The 20,986-nt window shown below is 34.2% G+C and overlaps 1 protein-coding gene across 2 annotated transcripts in view; it reads right to left on the minus strand.

Annotated features, from left to right (window-relative positions):
• tmem117 (transmembrane protein 117) overlaps positions 1-20,986 on the minus strand; it is a 106,154-nt gene that overhangs the window by 60,864 nt on the left and 24,304 nt on the right. For both annotated transcript variants that reach the window (XM_051099459.1, XM_051099460.1), the window contains exon 3: positions 2,634-2,766. In XM_051099459.1, the coding sequence (XP_050955416.1) occupies positions 2,634-2,766 (133 nt within the window). The remainder of the gene's footprint in view (positions 1-2,633; positions 2,767-20,986) is intronic.

Genomic DNA, 20,986 nt, shown 5'->3' on the forward strand with positions numbered 1-20,986 from the left:
GAACTTCCTTCTGTTGAATTTCTGCACACAACAACAAAAATACAGAACGATCAACGTAGTCTGATTTAGTAATGATTTTTTTAGCTGGTTCTTTCTAATGAATCTTTTAAAAGTCTTGAACTCTGTGGTTTAATATGTTGTCTGATTTACAAACAAATACATCTCATGAGTTTGTTTGTTTAACTGAATCACAGAATTATGAATCATATTCAAACACACAAATCAAAAGATTTGAATTCTGATTCAACCCCAAACACACTCAAAGATCTGAATCCCTAAGTCATTCATTTGAATCAATCAGCGGTTCTGGACTCATTAACTATAATCTAATAGTTACGACCAACTACTGGGACTTTCTAAAAACAATAAAAGAATCATTAATGGAATTAAGGAGGCAGAAATCGTTAAACTCCTTACAACCATCGTCCCTAATGAGAAAAGCTGGGAAGAGGGAATTAAGGAGCAACTCTTTTTTTCTATTTAATGAACCATACAAAGACAATAAATAAACATTTTTGTTGCATTTCTGCATGCAACAACAAACATACAAAACGATCAATGTAGTCTGATTTAGTAATGATTCTTGTAGCTGTTTAATGAAATTTTTAAAAGTCTTGAACTCTTAATATGTAGATTAATATGTAGTCTGATTTACAAACAAATGCATCTCATGAGCTAGTTCATTTATCTGAATCGCTCAAAAAGAATCATGAATCAGATTCAAACACACTCAAAGATTTGAATCCCTCACTTATTATGTTGAATCATTCAGCGGTTCTGGACTCATTTACTCAATTACTGTCACCTGATAGTTACAACTAATTATTGGCCACTTCCTAAAAGGAATAAAAGAATCATTAATGGAATTAAAGAGCCAGAAATCGTTAAACTCCTTACGACTGCCATCCCTAATGAGAAAACCCAGGAACAGGGAATGAAAGAGCAACTCTTAAAAGGCTCATTTAAACTACTAATTTAAGACATCTGAACATCTAGGATGAGGAACAAGTTACAACAGTGAGAACAGAGAGCCATTTCTATTCAAAATTGCAGTGCAATTCTGTTTTTATCCAAATTTTGCACAAAATCATACAAAGGACAATAAATGTGTGTGTTTCTGTTGCATTTTTGCATGCAAAACGATCAGTGTAGTCTGATTCAGTAGTGATTCTTTTAGCTGTTTTTTTTTAAACAAATCTTTTAAAAGTGTTGAACTCCAGGATTCATATGCAGTCTGATTAACATACAAATATATCTCATGAGCTTGTTTATTTAACTGAATCACTCAAAAAGAATCATGAATCATATTCAAACACACTTACAAGATTTGAATCTCTCACTTATCTTGTTGAGTCATTCAGTGGTTCTGGACTCATTTACTCAATTACTGTCACCTGATAGTTACAACCAATTATTGGTCACTTCGTAAAAGGAATAAAAGAATCATTAAATGGAATTAAAGATCCAGAAATCATTTAATTCCTTAACTCATTATGTAGTCTGATTTACGAACAAATACATCTCATGAGCTTGTTTGTTTAACTGAATCACTCAAAAAGAAACATGAATCATATTCAAACACACAAGATTTGAATCTCTCACTGAATCATTTAGCAGTTCTGGACTCATTTACTCAATCACTATCATCTAATAGTTACAACCAATTATTGGACACTTTTTGAAATGAATAAAAGAATCATTAATGGAATTAAAAAACCAGAAATCATTTCATTCCTTAACTTGTTATGTAGTTTGATTTACGAACAAATACATCTCATGAGCCAGTTCGTTTAACTGACTGCTCAAAAAGAATCATGAATCAGACGCAAACACACTCAAAAGATTTGATTCACTGAGTCATTCATTTGAATCAATCAGTGGTTCTGGACTCATTTACTGAACCATACAAAAGACAATAAATAATTTTTTTGTTGCATTTCTGCATGCAACAATAAACATACAGAACGATCAATGTAGTCTGATTTAGTAATGATTCTTTTAGCTGGTTCTTTTCGATGAATCTTTTATGTATTTACGTATGAATCTTTTCTGATTTACAAACAAATACATCTCATGAGGGTCTGTGAATTGCTCAAAAAGAATCATGAATCAGATTCAAACACACTCAAAGATTTGAATCTATCACTTATCTTGTTGAATCATTCAGCGGTTCTGGACTCATTTACTTAATTACTATCATCTAATAGTTACAACTAGTTATTGGACACTTCCTGAAATGAATAAAAGAATCATTAATGGAATTAAAGATCCAGAAATCATTTAATTCCTTAACTTGTTGTTATGTAGTCTGATTTACGAACAAATACATCTCATGAGTTGGTTCGTTCAACTGAATCGCTCAAAAAGAATCATGATTCAACCCCAAACACACTCAAAGATCTGAATCCCTAAGTCATTCATTTGAATCAATCAGCGGTTCTGGACTCATTAACTATAATCTAATAGTTACGACCAATTACCGGGACTTTCTAAAAACAATAAAAGAATCATTAATGGAATTAAGGAGGCAGAAATCGTTAAACTCCTTACAACCATCGTCCCTAATGAGAAAAGCTGGGAAGAGGGAATTAAGGAGCAACTCTTTTTCTAATTAAAGATGAGAGATCTCTTACCCCATCCGTCCGCTCATGAGCAGAATGAGGTTATAGATGTGGGAGAAGATGAAGAGCGAGAGAATCGTGCTGAAAAACATGGTCATCCAAGAGCCGTGGTCCTCACGAAACATCTTCAGACGCAGGAGACGACCTGAGAAACAAAAGAGAAATTACATTTAGCATTTAAGCAAACGTGAGTACATGAGTGCATGTGATGCTTCACACATAACACTACATTTTAATATTTCTTAAATATTATATTATTTTTATTAATATTCTGAATGAGATTTTAAATGTATAATTTTTTATTCTGTGCTTTTATCACTTTGATCAGTTGATGTTCTTTTAAAATAATATATTTTGTTTTATTTATTTTTTTTAGTTTGTCATTTTTTTTGTTGTGCACTTTTATTTTTTAGCTTTTGTTCTTTTAAAATATTACAATTTAAGCCTAATTTATGTTTATTTTAGCTTAAGTTTTGAGTTTTATTTTTTTTTAGTTTGTCATTTTTTTTTGTTGTGTACTTTTATAAATGTTAATAGTGTTTGTTCTTTTAAAATATTACAATTCAAGCTTCATTTATTTTTATTTTAGCTTTAGTTTTTTTTTTTTTTAGTTTGTCATTTTTTGTTGTGCACTTTTATTATTTTATAGCTTTTGTTCTTTTAAAATATCACAATTTAAGCTTTGTTTATTTTTTATTTCAAGTTTAGTTTTTAGTTTTTTTGCTTTTTTTTGTCATTTTTTTTTGTTACGTACTTTTATCATTTTTAATCACTTTTTTCTTTTAAAAAATATTAAAATTTAAGCGTCAGTTATTTTTATTTCAGCTTTAGTTTTAAGTTATTTTTTTAGTTTGTCATTTTTTTGTTGTGCACTTTTATCTTTTTATAGTTTTTGTTCTTTTAAAACATTACAATTTAACCTTTATTTTTATTTCAGCTTTTGTTTTTAGTTTTATTTTGTTTTAGTTTGTCATTTTGTTGTGTACTTTTATGATTTTTTACAGCTTTTTGTTCTTTTAAAATATTACAATTTAAGCTTTGTTTATTTTTTATTTAATCTTTTTATAGTTTTTGTTCTATTAAAATATTACAATTCAAGCCTAATTTATATTTATTTTAGCTTTAGTTTTGAGTTTTATTTTTTTTAGTTTGTAATTTTTTGTTGTGCACTTTTATCTTTTTTATAGTTTTTGTTCTTTTATAATACTACAATTTAAGCTTCATTTATTTTTATTTCAGCTTTAGTTTTCAGGGTTTTTTTTTTTTTTTTTTTTTTTGAGTTTGTCATTTTAGTGCTTCAACCATGGCAACATTTTTTTATTTCTTTCTTTTTTTAAATAATATTTTTATAACCTTCATTACACATTACAACACAACAACAATCAAACATTGCCCAAAACATTGTAAAGGTGTGGAAAATTAATAACAGCAGCATCAAGTATGATCATGATTATTTTGCTCAAAAATTCTAATCACAAAATATCTTTTATCTAATCTTAAATATCTTTTTATAATAACTATAACTAAAATTACAACTAAAACAGAAATAAAAATATAAATTTAAAATTGTATTATAAATAAAATAAACATTTTACTTATTTATTTAAGTAGGAGTAGCACTGAAATAAAAATAAAATTAATAAAAAATATATAACAAATATATAACAAAAACTATTTAAAATTATAAACAAATGACAAACTTTAGCTAAAATTACAATGAAAATGGGAAATCTAAAAGTAAAAACTAACTCAAAATATTAATAAAAATGATAATAGTATTTCAGGACTGATCTCACTTAGTGTGCTGTCTCTTTTCTAGACAAGACTAGCAGCTAGAATCCTGCTAGCAACATGCTAATCATGCTAGCAACATGTTATTAACATGCTAATCATGCTAGTAACTTGCTAATTATTCTAGCAACATGCTATTAACATGCCAATCATGCTAGCGACATGTTAATAACTTGCTAATCACGCTAGCAACATGCTGTTAACATGCTAATTATGCTAGAATCATGCTAGTAACTTGCTAATCATGCTAGTAACATGCTAATCATGCTAGCGACATGTTAATAACTTGTTAATCATGCTAGGATAATGCTAGTAACTTGCTAATCATGCTAGCAACATGCTATTAACATGCTTATCGTGCTAGAATCATGCTAGCAACTTGCTTATCATGCTAGTAACATGCTAATCATGCTAGCGACATATTAATAGCTTGCTAATCATGCTTGAAACATGCAAGAAACATGTTAATAACTTGCTAATCATGCTAGCAACATGTTAACATGCCAATCATGCTAGAATCACGTGAGTAACTTGGTAATCATGTTAGCAACATACTATTAACATGCTAACCATGTTAAAATCATACGAGTAACTTGCTAATCATGCTTGAAACATGTTAGTAACCCGCTAATTGTGATAGAATCATGCCAATAACATGGTAGTACCTGCTAATCATGCTAGGAGCATGCTAGCAACATGCTAATCATACTAGAATTATGTTAGAAACATGCTAGTACCTGCTAATTGTGCTAGAAACATGCTAACGACTTGTTAATCATGCTAGAAACATGCTAGCAACCTGCTAATCATGGTAGAAACATGCTAGCAACTTACTAATTATACTATAATCATAACAGAAACATACTAGCACCTGCTAATCATGCTAGAAAAAAGTTAGAAACATGGTAACAACTTGCTAATCATGCTAGAAACATGCTAGCAACTTGTTAATGACATTAAAATCATGCTAGCAACATGCTAACATCTTGCTAATCAGGCTAAAAACATGCTAGTAACTTGCTAATCATGCTAACAACATGCTAACAACTTGCTAATTATGCTAGCAACATGTTAACAACTTGCGAATCATGCTAGAAACATGTTAGCAATTTGCTAATTATGCTAGCAACTTGGTAATCATGTTAAAAACATGCTAGTAATTCAAACTTTAACCTTTTAAAATTATTTTAAACTTCAAACTATTTTAGACTGAAAACCATCAAACTTAAAAGTTTTTTTTTTCCTTAAAACTTTTACGACTTTTTAAAACTTTCTGGTGCGGCTTTCTCAAGCCAACCTAAAGTATGTCTTGACATTTGTATCTAGTTTCAGCTTGATGTCCATTAACAAAAATGTTTTTGATAGTTTAGTTTTAGTTAACGATAATAACCCAGCAGCGCACATTTTCTGTCCGTAACGGCACGACCTTCACTGATCCAGACATGATAATTAGCACCTGGAAAGCTCCATACATCTAATCATCTCTGCAACCTGTAATTTCTGCTGATTAAACCGTCTGTCCTCGCGTCGGGCGCCAAGTTTTGCCTCACAGACCCAACGAACCCGGTCGAGAGCGTGCGGTTTTGTATTTTCCTCTGTGGCGATCGATCTCCAGACGAGGTGTTTTGGTTTCATGAAGAGGCCGACATCATTACAGTGGCGTTATTCATGACCTGTGAGGAAATTTCCATTATTTTCCTTCACCTGAAGGATCAAACGACAGTAGGGAACATCTTTCTTTGTCTCTGGCTCTCTTTCAAAGCGTGAGATTGATTCAGATGTCGGCGAAGCCGCTCTGAATGCTTAATCGCGCCCTTCAGCGTCTGTCACGGAGGTGATTTTGGTCCTGCGAGTGAAGAGGAAGGTTTTCACGGCTTTCGAGTGTCTGTTTAAAGTGATTAAAGAAGACTAAAGTTAAAGGCGCTGTCAGTAACACTTACACGGGCCGAGTCTGATCATTGCACACGCGTGGAGCATTTTAACCACACTTAAGGCCTTCGCTAATGAAACCCAGTCAGCTGCTCTAGTGTACACCCTACATAGGGATCAGAACTGACATTTGGAACACACTACATAGGCACAAAGTGTGCGAGATATGATTCATAATCAATTCTAACAGTGATTTTCCTCAGTATTTTTGCCTTGTTTTCCAGTACAAATATCTAAACATTCATAAATCAAGATACATTTGCTGGAGTATCAACATTGAATCACATATAATTTCTTTTATGTAGAAAAAAATAAAAATAAAATAAATTTAGGATTAAAACAAGAGGAATTAAAAATAAATCTGTAAATTTGTAAAATTGTATTTTTTTCTGACTCGTTGGTCTTTTTCTTGTTTTAATTATAAACTCGTTTTTTCTTAGCATTTGTGTCTTGTTCTTTAAAAAAAATATCTAAATATTGTTTAAATATTCATTAACTCAAAAAACATTTTTTGGGAAGTCAAATTACTATGAGATAAAATCTTAAAATTAAATAACTTTTATGCTTTAAACAACAACTAATATTTGCAAATTGGGTCTGCAAAAGTAAACTTGTTTTCCCTTTGAATTAAATGTATTTTTCTGACCCCACTGAAAAATATTTTTCTTCTTTTAATTTAACACTCACTTAATTTTTCTCAGTACTTTTGTCTTGCATTTCAGTAAAATACCCAAACATACTTAAATCAAAATACATTTACTTCAGAAGCAAAATAACATCAGATATCATTTATATACAACATAAAGAAACAAAGAAAGAAAAAAAAACACAACAAAAATATCTAAAACAAGAAAAATATCTGCCAATAAAATAAAAAATAAAGTAACACAAAATTAAGTGAGGTCAGTAAACATACTTAAAACAAAATACATTTACTTCAGAAGCCAAATTACATCAGATATAATTTCTTTTCTCTAAAAAATAAATAAATAAATAATCAATTTAGGATTAAAACAAGAAAAATATCTGCTAAAGGGGTCAGAAAAATACAACTGTTTTTCCACTGAAATAATTGTATTTTTCTAACCTAATTGTAGGATACTTTTTCTTGTTTTAAGTATAAACTTACTTGTTTTTACTTACTATTTGTGTCTTTAATCAAGCCAAATTACTATGAGACAAAATCTTAAAATTAAGTAACTTTTATGCTTTAAAACAAAAAAAGCCCTTTTAATTAAGTTTATTTTGACCCCATTGGCAGATATTTGTTCTTGTTTAAAGCAAAAACGTAATTTTGCTGCTTTTTCAGAAAGACTTAATATCTTGCATATTTTGATTTAAGACTGTTTAGATATTTGTACATTAAAACAGCAAAAATAAAGGTAGAACATCATTTTTGCAGCATTCATAAGCATATAGAGACAATACCAACACAATACTGTAATAAACAAACTAGATAACAAAGTTAATCAAGACAAACTTTAAGTTGGCTTGAGAAAGCCGGACCAGAAAGTTTGAAAAGTTTAAAAAGTTAAAAAAGTTTCAAGTTTGATGGTTTTCAGTTTGAAATAGTTTGAAGTTTAAAGTAATTTTAAAAGGTTAAAGTTTGAATGCAGTCTGTCAGATATATAGAAAGATAATTAACCTGTTGTTAGTATGATTCTTACATTATTAGCAAGTTACTAGCATGTTGCTAGCATGTTTTTAACATGATTAACAAGTTACTAGCATGTTGCTAGTCTGTTTCTAGCATGATTAACATGTTTCAAGCATGATTAACAAGTTGTTACCATGTTGCTAGCTTGTTTCTAACATGATTAGTAAGTTGCTAGCATGTTTCTAGCATGGTTAACAAGTTGTTAGCAGGTTGCTAGCATGATTAACAAGTTGTTAGCATGTTTCTAGCATGATTATCAAGTTGCTAGCACGTTTCTAGCATGATTAGCAAGTTGCTAGCATGTTTCTAGCATGATTAACAAGTTGTTAGCATGTTGTTAGCTTGTTTCTAGCATGATTGGCAAGTTGCTAGTATGTTTCTAACATGGTTATCAGGTTGTTAGCAGGTTGCTAGCATGATTAGCAAGTTGCTAGCAGGTTGTTAGAATGATGAGCAAATGTTAGCATGTTTCTAGCATGATTAGCAAGTTGCTAGCATGTTTCTAGCATGATTAACAAGTTGCTAGCATGTTTCTAGCATGGTTAGCAGGTTGCTAGCATGTTTCTAGCATGATTAACAAGTTACTAGCATGTTTTTAACATGATTAACAAGTTACTAGCATGTTGCTAGTCTGTTTCTAGCATGATTAACAAGTTGTTACCATGTTGCTAACTTGTTTTTAACATGATTAGCAAGTTGGTAGCATGTTTCTAGCATGATTAGCAAGTTGCTAGCATGTTTCTAGCATGATTAGCAAGTTACTAGCATGTTTTAAACATGATTAACAAGTTGCTAGCATGTTTCTAGTATGGTTAGCAGGTTGTGAGCAGGTTGCTAGCACGATTAACAAGTTGGTAGCATGTTTCTAGCATCATTAGCAAATTGTTAGCATGTTTCTAGCATGATTAACAAATTGTTAGCATGTTTCTAGCATGATTAACAAGTTGTTAACATGTTTCTAGCATGATTAACAAGTTGTTAGCATGTTGTTAGCTTGTTTCTAGCATGATTGGCAAGTTGCTAGCAGGTTGTTAGAATGATGAGCAAATTGTTAGCATCTTTCTAGCATGATTAGCATGTTGCTAGCTTGTTTCTAACATGATTATCATGTTGCTAGCTTGTTTCTAGCATGATTGGCAAGTTGCTAGTATGTTTCTAACATGGTTAGCAGGTTGTTAGCAGGTTGCTAGCATGATTAGCAAGTTGCTAGCAGGTTGTTAGAATGATGAGCAAATTGTTAGCATCTTTCTAGCATGATTAGCAAGTTGCTAGCATGTTTCTAGCATGATTAACAAGTTGCTAGCATGTTTCTAGCATGGTTAGCAGGTTGCTAGCATGTTTCTAGCATGATTAACAAGTTACTAGCATGTTTTTAACATGATTAACAAGTTACTAGCATGTTGCTAGTCTGTTTCTAGCATGATTAACAAGTTGTTACCATGTTGCTAACTTGTTTTTAACATGATTAGCAAGTTGGTAGCATGTTTCTAACATGATTAGCAAGTTGCTAGCATGTTTCTAGCATGATTAGCAAGTTACTAGCATGTTTTAAACATGATTAACAAGTTGCTAGCATGTTTCTAGTATGGTTAGCAGGTTGTGAGCAGGTTGCTAGCACGATTAACAAGTTGGTAGCATGTTTCTAGCATCATTAGCAAATTGTTAGCATGTTTCTAGCATGATTAACAAATTGTTAGCATGTTTCTAGCATGATTAACAAGTTGTTAGCATGTTTCTAGCATGATTAACAAGTTGTTAGCATGTTGTTAGCTTGTTTCTAGCATGATTGGCAAGTTGCTAGCAGGTTGTTAGCATGATGAGCAACTTGTTAACATCTTTCTAGCATGATTAATAAGTTGGTAGCATGTTTCTAACATGATTAACAAGTTGTTAACATGTTTCTAGCATGATTAACAAGTTGTTAACATGTTTCTAGCATCATTAGCAAATTGTTAGCATGTTTCTAGCATGATTAACAAGTTGTTAGCATGTTTCTAGCATCATTAGCAAATTGTTAGCATGTTTCTAGCATGATTAACAAGTTGTTAGCATGTTTCTAGCATCATTAGCAAATTGTTAGCATGTTTCTAGCATGATTAACAAGTTGTTAGCATGTTTCTAGCATGATTAACAAGTTGTTAGCTTGTTGTTAGCTTGTTTCTAGCATGATTGGCAAGTTGCTAACAGGTTGTTAGCATGATGAGCAACTTGTTAACATCTTTCTAACATGATTAACAAGTTGTTAACATGTTTCTAGAATGATTAACAAGTTGTTAGCATGTTTCTAGCATGATTAGCAAATTGCTAGCATGTTTCTAGCATGATTAGCAAGTTGCTAGCATGTTTCTAGCATGATTAACAAGTTATTAACATGTTGTTAGCTTGTTTCTATCATGATTGGCAAATTGTTAGCATGTTTCTAGCATGATTAACAAGTTGTTAGCATGTTGTTAGCTTGTTTCAAGCATGATTGCCAAGTTGCTAGTATGTTTCTAGCATGATTGACAAGTTGCTAGCAGGTTGTTAACATGATGAGGAACTTGTTAACATCTTTCTAGCATGATTAATAAGTTGGTAGCATGTTTCTAACATGATTAACAAGTTGGTAGCATGTTTCTAGCATGATTAGCAAATTGCTAGCATGTTTCTAGCATGATTAGCAAGTTGCTAGCATGTTTCTAGCATGATTAACAAGTTATTAGCATGTTGTTAGCTTGTTTCTATCATGATTGGCAAGTTGCTAGCATGGTTAGCAGGTTGTTAGCAGGTTGCTAGCATGATTAGCAAGTTGTTAGAATGTTTCTAACATGATTAGCAAGCTACTAGCATGACTCTAATTGCTAGGCTTGGCTAGTGATAGATAGATAGATGAGTTTGAATGAGTTAAATGGGTTAGAAATACAGTACATAGAAGGGAAGTTTGATTGAGTTTCAAAGGATTCTGGAAGTTCTAACAGTTGGAATTTGAATAGTCTTGGCTCATCTGAACATTCCGTCAATGGGATTTTTCTCAAGCCAACTTAAAAAGATGTACAAATAATAAACGTTTATTATTGAAATCCATCATCCAGCTCACTGCATGTTCATCCTCTTCGCAATTTCAACAAGCTTTCTGTTTTTCCATCCTGTGAAAGTTACAGTACGTTTCATAATACACTGAACCGGATGAGATCAAGAACATTTTGCTTCCTTAATGATTCACGACCCGTAACTTCACATTCATGTTCCCGTTCCCATTTTTCACTCTGTCAGAAATGAACTTTGCCCGTCTTTAAGATGCTTCAGTCCTTTCAGGAAAGATTCAGTTCGTTCAGTTATCAGCGAATCATCAAGAAAACTCTCTCAAAGTGAATTATTTATTCGCAAAGCTTTCTGAAAGTTGCATCACGTCTCGGCCAGACAGAAAAAAAAATCTCATTTGGAGTCAGTAAAAAATAGTTCTGCTAAATGAAAATATCCAACACTGAAAACTGAGAGAGTTTTAGCACCTCACAGTTTGTTTTTGTAGCACTAGCGTGTTTGTTTAGCAGCTGACGGTTAATTTTTCAGCCGCTTTACAGCTTGTAAGCCTCTTCCCCTGATACTGACACTCTCCTGTCAGCGATCCGGCGCAGAGCGATTCATCTCTCCATTAGATCCGCGCTCGGGGCCACAGACCTGCCGACCGCACCGGCCTGAATCAGCAGTAATATATTACGCATATTGTGGCAATGAGAGGAGCCGTCCTGCTCATTAGAGCTGAACATTTCCATCTGTCCCGCTAACCCTGTCAAACTCACTTTAACTAACAGCGGCCCCGAGAACAAGTCGCCGTAATTATTCCTTTAGCAGCTTCCTCTAATTACCAATGAATGTTACCATAGTAATTCCTGGACGAGACAGGCTTGGCATTTACATTAGCATGCACACAGGCATACAATTCATACTGTATTTCTGTCTTGTTTTTCAGTACTGTTTTACATACATTTACTAAAGAAGCATAATTAATCTGATCTACTATTTAAGATGATGATGATTCTTCTTCTGAGCCAAATTTCAGTATCTGTCTCCTCCTAGATTTTTCAAGCTAGAACCACCAAACTCGGCCCAGATCTTCAGACTGGTCTGACTCGGTGTGCTGTATCTTTTCAGACTGATCCGGCTTACAGTTTTCATAAACCAGACTATCAAAACCACCAAAAACCCCATAGACTTGCATTGACGGAATGTTCAAATGAGCAACACTATTCAAACTCCCAGAATCCCTTGAGACTCAATCAAGCTTCCCTTCTATGTACTATTTCTAATCAATTTAGACTCATTTAAGCTTCCACTCTAATATTTCTAATATTTCTAATCTAGCTATCTAAATCATGCTAGCAACATGCTAGTAACATGCTAATCATGGTACAGACATACAGTCATGTGAAAAAGTTCGGACACCCTATTAAATTTCATGGTTTTCTGTATCAGGACATAATAAAAAATGATCTGGTCCTTGGCAGGTCTTAAAATTTGGAAAATAAATCCTCGGATAAACGTCATCACATGACATATCACACTGTGTCATTATTTATTTAAGAAAAATACAGCCAAGATGGAAAGGCCATGTGTGACAAAGTTAGGACACCCTATGAGTCAGTTGCCTTTAGCAGCAATAACTTTTAGCATTCATTTTCTGTGTGACTTTATCAGTCTCTCACATCGTTCTGGAGGAGTTTGGACCACTCTTCTTTTCAACGTTGCTCCAGTTTATTGAGGTTTGTGGGCATTTGTTTATGCACAGCTCTCACCACAGCATTTGAGTCAGGATGAGCTCTGGACTTGATCTGGGCTACTGCTACACCTTGATTCTTTTCTTTTCAGTCATTCTGTTGTAGATTTGATGGTGTGCTTGGGATCATTGTCCTGTTGCATGACCCAATTTTGGCCCAACTTTAGATGTCGGACAGACGCCCTCACATTTGACTCTAGAATACTTTGATATACAGAGGAGTTCATGGATAACTCAGTGACTGTGAGGTGCCCAGGTCCTGTGGCTACAAAACAAACCCAAAATGATCAGCCCTCCTCCAGCATGCTTGTCTATTGGTATGAGGTGTTTGAGGTTTCACCAAACTTGGCGCTGTGCATTATGGCCAAACATCTCCACTTCAGTTTTGTCTGTTCAAAGGACATTATTCTAGAAGACTTGCTGCAATGTTTTTTTTTTATATATAGAAGATGCTTTCTTATGCCAAGTCTTCCAAACATGCCATTTTTGTCCCATATTTTTCTAATGTTATTGTCATGAACTTCATCATTTAACATGTGAACTGAGGCCTGTAGAGTCTGAGGTGTAGTTCTTGGGTTGTCTGCCATTTCTCTGAGCTTTACACGGTCTGATCTTGAGGTGAATTTTGTGGGACGTCCACTCCTGGAAGGAGAGGTGTCTGTTTTAAATGTCTTCCACTTGTGAATAAACTTCAAATTGTTTGGAAATGGCCGTATTACTCTTCTCAGATTGATGGCAGCAACAATTGCTTCTCTAAGATGATTGCTGATGTCTTACCTCCTTGGCATTGTGTTAACACACACCTGAAGGCTCCAGACCAGCAAACTGCCAAAGCTTATGCTTTTAAAGAAGCACTCAGACTTGCTGACGATCAGTTAATCAAAGGTATTTGATTATCAGTGCTTGACTGTGATTTACCCTCTTAATTCCAATGTTAACAGTAAGGGTGTCCTAACTTTGTCACACATGGCGTTTCCATTTTGGCTTCATTTTTGTTCAGTAAATAATGACACGGTGCAATTTCCCATGTCTTTTTGTTCATCTGAGGTTTTCTTTTCAAAATTTTAAGACCAGCCAAGGACCAGTTTTTTTTAATGATGTCCTGATACAGAAAACCATGGAATTCAATAGGGTGTCCTAACTTTTTCACATGACTGTACTAGTAACTTGCTAATCATGCTAACATCTTGCTAATGACTTGCTAATCATGTTAGAAACATGCTAGTAACATGCTAATCATGGTACAAACATACTAGTAACTTGTTAATCATGTTAACAACATTTATATTTATTCATTTAGCAGATGCTTTTATCCAAAGCAACCTACAGGTGGGGAACAACATGCTAGTAACATGCTAATCATGATGGGAAAATGCTAGCAACTTGGTAATCATGCTAGCACCGTGCTAGGTACATGCCAATGATACTAGAAAAATGCTAACAACATGCTAATCATGCTAACAAAATGCTAGTAACTTGCTAATCATGCTAGCAGCATGCTAATCTTGTAAGAAACATGCTAACAACATGCTAGTAACATGTTAATCGTGTTAGCAACATGCTAGTAACATGCTAATCATGTTAGAAACATGTTAGCAACATGCTAGTAACATTCTAATCATGATAGAAAAATGCTAGCAACGTGCTAGTAACTAAGCAACAAGCTAATCATGCTAAAACATGTTAAATCATGTAAGCAATATGTTAAAACATGCTAGCTGCTTTCATACTTTTACAACTGCTTCAAACGTTCATAGATTGCAGAATAACTGTTCAGAAATAGTGTATAGAATGCAGTATATAGTGTACGTGGTCTGTAAAGTATGAAGATTGCAGAAAAATTGCTCATAAATGATGTCTAGAATGCAGTAAGTAGTGTGGAGTATGTAGTGTATGCAGTATGTATAGCATGTACAGTGCAGAATAACTTCATAAAGTGTATTATGCAGTATGCAGTGTATACAGTGTGTAAAGCATGTAGATTGCAGAAAAAATGCTTATAAATGACGTGTAGAATGCAGTATGCATGTGTAGTGTATGCAGTGTGTAAAGCATGCAGATTACAGAAAAAATGCTCATAAATGACGTGTAGAATGCAATATGTAGTGTGCATTATGTAGTGTATGCAGTGTGTACATGATGTAGACTGCAGAATAAGTTAGCGTGCATAAATTGTGTGTAGAATGTAGTAAATAGTATGTACTGTAGTGCATGTAGTGTATACAATACATTATAGTTATACATTAATTTACTGACAAATAATGACAAAAAATGCATACTTCTCCAAATATTAGAAGAAAAATCCTCTTTTTCCACGTCAAAATCGTGCAAAGATTTAAAGTGCATTCATAAAAAACAAACTGTACAAGCACTTCTATCACAGCAGCATCAGCTGACATTGAGGAAATGAAGATGGACTTGAGATTTCTCTGAAGATATGAGCTGCGTTATGAGCACAAACCCAGAGAGACATTTGAAACGCGTCCAACCTGTCACAGCGAACAGTCACATACACGATTCAGCTTTATAGAGACGTTCAGCGCAAGGCCTCACAAACGCTTTTGAATGCCTTCATTTGCAATAAGACGTTCAACCTGAAATGGTGATGATGTCCGCTGGATGAAAGGGCCGCTTCTGATTTTTTGAAGGTAATGTCTATATATTGGTGCCAATCAGAAACGCAGCATGATGGGTCACATCACGGACATTAACCGAGTTCAGACAGATTCTCCAACACTGGCGTCGTGTTCAACCTCTGAAACAACATATTAGCGACACGAAACCCCCGCGAGGATCCATCAGCATCAAACTCACACCTCATTTGGCCCACGTTCTCAACCCAGCCCTTCTGCTTAACCTCTTTAGCCCGCTAACTAACCGTCTGTCTCCATGGAAACCGTGACGTTGAGTGATAAAACCACTGTAAAGTGCTGACAAGATCTCGTAACCTGGGACGAACGGACGAGATGATTTATGACACACTTCTTATTTTATTCCCTGACATAAGGAAAATGTGTCCTTTAGAGGAGCATTTTATGATAATTATTTATGAGCTCATATTCTGAATGCTAATTTAAAGTGCTGTGTGTACTATGTAGTGTGTGTATGTGTGAAGTGTGATTTCTTTATTGCATTGAGTGTAATCTGCAGTGTGTAGTGTACTGCATGTAGATTACACAATAAATTAGTATTCATAAGAATGAAGTATGTAGTGTACAGTATGCAATGTGTTTTCTATTGTGTATAGAGTGTAATGTAGTGTACAAGTGGATTGTTAGTGTTCATAAATGGTGTGTAAAATGAAGTATGTAGTGTGCAGTATGTAGTGTGTTCTCTATAGTGAATAAAGTGCAATGTGTAGTGTACAACTTGTAGATTGTACAATAAATGTTAATAGTTGAAGTGTGGAATGAAGAATGTATTAAGTAGTGTGCAGTACATAGTGTTTCCTATAGCGAACAGAGTATTATCTGCAGTGCGTAATGTGCAGCATGTAAATTGCAGAATATGTTAGTTACTAATAAGTTTTTACAAATGGTGTCGTAGTGTGCAGTATGTAGCCTAGTGTGTTTTCTATTGTGTATAGTGTAATGTGCAGTGTTTAGTGTACAGCTTGTAGACTGCAGAATAAGTTCATGTTCAACATACTATGTGTGTAGTATGTAGTGTGCTCTATGTAGCATATAATGTAGTGTGGATAGTGTGCAGTATGTAGTGCTATTTCTAGTCTATAGAGTGTAATGTGCAGTGTGTAGTGTACAGCATGTAGACTGCAGAATAAGTTGGTGTTCATAAGAAGTATGAAGTATGTAGTGTGCAGTATGCAATATGTGTTCTGTAGTGTATAGAGTGTAATGTACTGTACAAGTGGACAGTAGAAGTTAGTGTTCATAAATGGTGTGCAAAATGAAGTATGTAGTGTGTAGTGTGCAGTATGTAGTGTGTTGCTATAGTTTATAATGTGCAATGTGTAGTGTACATCTTGTAGATTGTACAATAAGTGTTCACAGTTTAAGTGCAGAATAAAGTATGTATTATGTAGTGTGCATCTGCAATGTTATCTGCAGAGTGTTATCTGCAATGCATAGTGTGCAGCATGCAGATTGCAGAATATGTAAGTGTTACTAATAGGATTTTACAAATCATGTTTAGAATGTAGTATGTAGTGTGCCATTTGTTGTGTAGTGTGCTTTCTATTGTGTATAGAGTGTAATGTCCAGTGTTTAGTGTACAGCTTGTAGACTGGAGAATAAGTTAACATTCATAAATGGTGTGTAGTATGTAGTATGCACTATGTAGCACATAATGTAGTGTGGACAGTGTGCAGTATGTAGTGTGATGTCTATAGTCTATAGAGTGTAATGTGCAAATGTGTAGTGTAAAGTGTGTAGACTGCAAAATATGTTAGTCTTCATAAATGGTGTGCAGAATGAAGTTTGTATCATGTAGCGTGCAGTATGAAGAATATAATGTAGTGTGCAGTATTCAGTATGCAGTGTAGAGCATTTTCTAGTGTATAGAGTCTAATGTGCAGTGTTGTGTACAGCATGTAGATCGTAGAATAACTTTTCACTCATAAATGGCGGGTAGAAGCTATGTAGCGTGTAGTATGTAGTGTCTTCTCTAGTGCTTTGATTATAATATGCAATATGTAGAGTACAACATGTAGATTGCAGAATATGTTAATGTTCAGATATAGTGTGTAGAATGAAGTATGTAGTATGTAGACTATAATGTACTCTGTAGTGTGCAGTATGTAGAAGATAATGTATAGTGTGCAGTATTGTGTTTTCTATAGCATACAGTGTAGATTTTAAAACATGTTAGTTTGTTTTGTGCAGCATGTAGTCTAGTGTACAGTATGTAGATTACAGAATAAATCTGCAATCATAAATGGTGTGCAGAATAATGTATGTAGTTTGTAGTGTGCAGTATGTAGTGTATGCAGTGTGCAGAGCATTAGGACTGCAGAATAAGTGGTCATTATTGGTGTGTAGCATGTAGTATATAGTATGTAGTGTGCAGTATACAGTGTGTACAGCATGTAGACTGCAGAATAAGTGTTCATAAATGTTGTGAAGAATGCAGTACATAGTATGTAGCCTGCTGTATGTAGTTTATGTAGTACGTATAACATGTAGATTACAGAATAAGTGTTCATAAATGTGTAGAATGTAGTATATAGTATGTAGCATGCAGTATTTAGTGTAGTGTGTATAGCATGTTAATTACAGAATAAGTGTTCATAAATGTTGTGTAGAATGTAGTATATAGTATGTAGCGTGCAGTATGTAGTATATGCACTGTGTACAGCATTAAGACTGTAGAATAAGTTTTTATAAATGTTGTGTAGAATGTAGTATATAGTATGTAGTGTGCTGTACAAAGTGTATGTAGATACAGCATGTGGTTTACAGAATAATTGTTCATAAATGTTGTGTAAAATGTAGTATGTAGTGTGCTGTACGAAGTGTAGTGTATGTAGTGTACAACATGTAGATTAAAGTGTTCATGAATGTGTAGAATGTAGTATATAGTATGTAGCATGCAGTATTTAGTGTATGTAGTGTGTATAGCATGTAAATTACAGAATAAGTGTTCATAAATGTTGTCTAGAATGTAGTATGTTGTGTGCTGTATGTATTGTATGTAGTGTGTACAGCGTGTAGTTTACAGAATAAGTGTTCGGAAATATTGTGTAGAATGTAGTATATAGTATGTATCGTGCAGTATGTAGTGTATGCAGTGTACAGCATTAGGACTGCAGAATAAGTGTTTATAAATGTTGTGTTAAAATGTAGTATGTAGTGTGCTGTACGAAGTGCATGTAGTACATATAGCGTGTAGATTACAGAATAAGTGTTCATAAATGTGTAGAATGTAGTATATAGTATGTAGTATTTAGTGTAGTGTGTATAGCATGTTAATTACAGAATAAGCGTTCATAAATAATGTCTAGAATGTAGTATGTAGTGTGCTGTACGTAGTGTATGTAGTGTGTATAGCATGTAGTTTACAGAATAACTGTTCATAAATGTTCTCTAGAATGTAGTATATAGTATGTAGCGTGCAGAATGTAGTGTAAGCACTGTGTACAGCATTGTATTGACAGGCCATAGAATGTAGTATGTAGTGTGTACAGCATGTAGACTGCAGAATAAGTGTTCATAAATGTTGTGTAGAATGCAGTATTTAGTGAGGTAATGAGGTGTTCTATGTGTAATGTGTTTTCTAGTGTCTATAATGTAGATTTTATAACATTAGTGTGAGTAGTGTGCAGTATGTGTGTGTAATTTGATTTCTATAGTGTATAGGGTATAATGTAGCGTATAGCATGTAGATTACAGAATGTTAATGTTGTATAATATAATATTGTTCATAAACAGTGTGTAGAATGATGTATGTAGTGTGTAGAATACAATGTAGTGAACATGGTGCATGTGTAGTAGTGACTGTGTAATACAGGGGTTCTCAACCTTTTGCAAGCTGGGCCCCCCCAAAGCTGGTTCATTGCAGTTGGGCTTGAATTTATTAAGTAATGTTTAATTTCGTTCGTTTCGCTCTCTGGAAATGTAAAGAAAAATACCGTTTTTACTTGGAATTCGTTTTTAAAGGATATACATGAGATAATTTATATATTATTGCTTGAATATTTCCTATAAATTACAAAGGTTTAATTGGAATCTTTATTTCAAACGACCCGACCGCCGCGACCCGAATATCATTAAAAATATTTTTGGATGACTCGTAACTGCGGGTAACCGCGGGTGACCGCAAGCACCCGCTCATTTTGGATCAACCCGCGCATCACTGATCAAACAAATGAGCGCCGTTTTCTAAAGTCTATGAGCGCAGCACACACAAATAAACTAAATTGACATACTGCAGTTAAATTTCAAAATGTGGTGTTTTTATATTTATAACATTTGAATACAGTTCAGCAACATACATCACACGACCTGACGACCAAGAGAGCTGACAATTGACCATCACTTAATTTCACCTCACGATTGAAAATGTGACACTGATTTCATATGACAGTTCAACAAACAAGTTAATAATATTAAGTCACTTATATTTTTGATGAAATAATGACTGTTTTGGTCTATTTTAGCAGCGAAAATAGATCCGATGAATCCAGACAAAGATCACGAATTTGCATTTTTTTTTTTTTTCTGTTTTTTTTGCTCCCATCCTGTAGCCTACTCGCGCCCCCCCGCAAGAGTGTCCGCGCCCCCCCGGGGGGGCGCACCCCACCGGTTGAGAACCACTGGTGTAATACGTGTGCCGTCTTTAGTGTGTAGTATGCAGTAGTTTATTGAATCAGGGGAGGGAGAATTGATTAATTCTCAGGGATAAAATCAGGCCTCTATTGATGTGAGACTCTGTATGTGTGTGTGTCCCTCGCTATCCATCAGCATGTATTCAACTTCATCTTCTTGCTGCACAATAGCAGAGACAATAACAGATGATTACTGACCATCTCGCACACTACTAAGGGAGGGTTTCTCAGGTCATAAAGACACACACACACACTAACAAACAATCATTCTGAATCATTACAACCACAGAGTTACAGGACTAAATGTGGACAATTTGGTCACCGGCTGTGTTCTCAATAGCACACCACCACACACTGCATACATGTATTCTGTACCCAGCATTTTCTGTAAGTATGGACAAACCTGTAGACCTTCTGCGGAGTATGCAACTTTTTGATGTACTATTTGATCAGACTGACAGATCAGTGGGAAACGGTGTGATTTTAAGCCCTGAGACGCCAATTGAAAAATCATGACAAAAGCCAAACAGTATTGATCGTAATTACGTTCACTGTACATTTAGTTCATTTGCATTTAGTCGCCTGAGGTTGATAAAGAAAGGAAAAGACGTCTGCTAGAAAACACGAATGCTTCAGGCGGTTTATGAGGTGACGACTTTGTGCAACCAAATCATTCTCTGTGGCGGTATGAGAATAATAAAACACAGATCAAATATCAATCAAACACCTGATGTGCATCTTCTGCTCTTTGTTTCTCTGCACGAGCGCGGCAGTTCATTATAATAGCATGTTTTCAGAGCGGCTCGGTTCATAGTAAATGCTGATACTCATGAACTCCATCTCTCCAAGCGCTGGGAGTTCAGTGTGCATTTTGAAACATAATGTGCGCTATGTGTTATTTTAATGTTGGTGAGACTATTCCATTTTAAAGTCTTTGTAATTTTGTTGTTCTT

This window comes from Labeo rohita, chromosome 25 (assembly GCF_022985175.1).
Source record: "Labeo rohita strain BAU-BD-2019 chromosome 25, IGBB_LRoh.1.0, whole genome shotgun sequence".
Classification (NCBI taxonomy): Eukaryota; Metazoa; Chordata; class Actinopteri; order Cypriniformes; family Cyprinidae; genus Labeo; species Labeo rohita.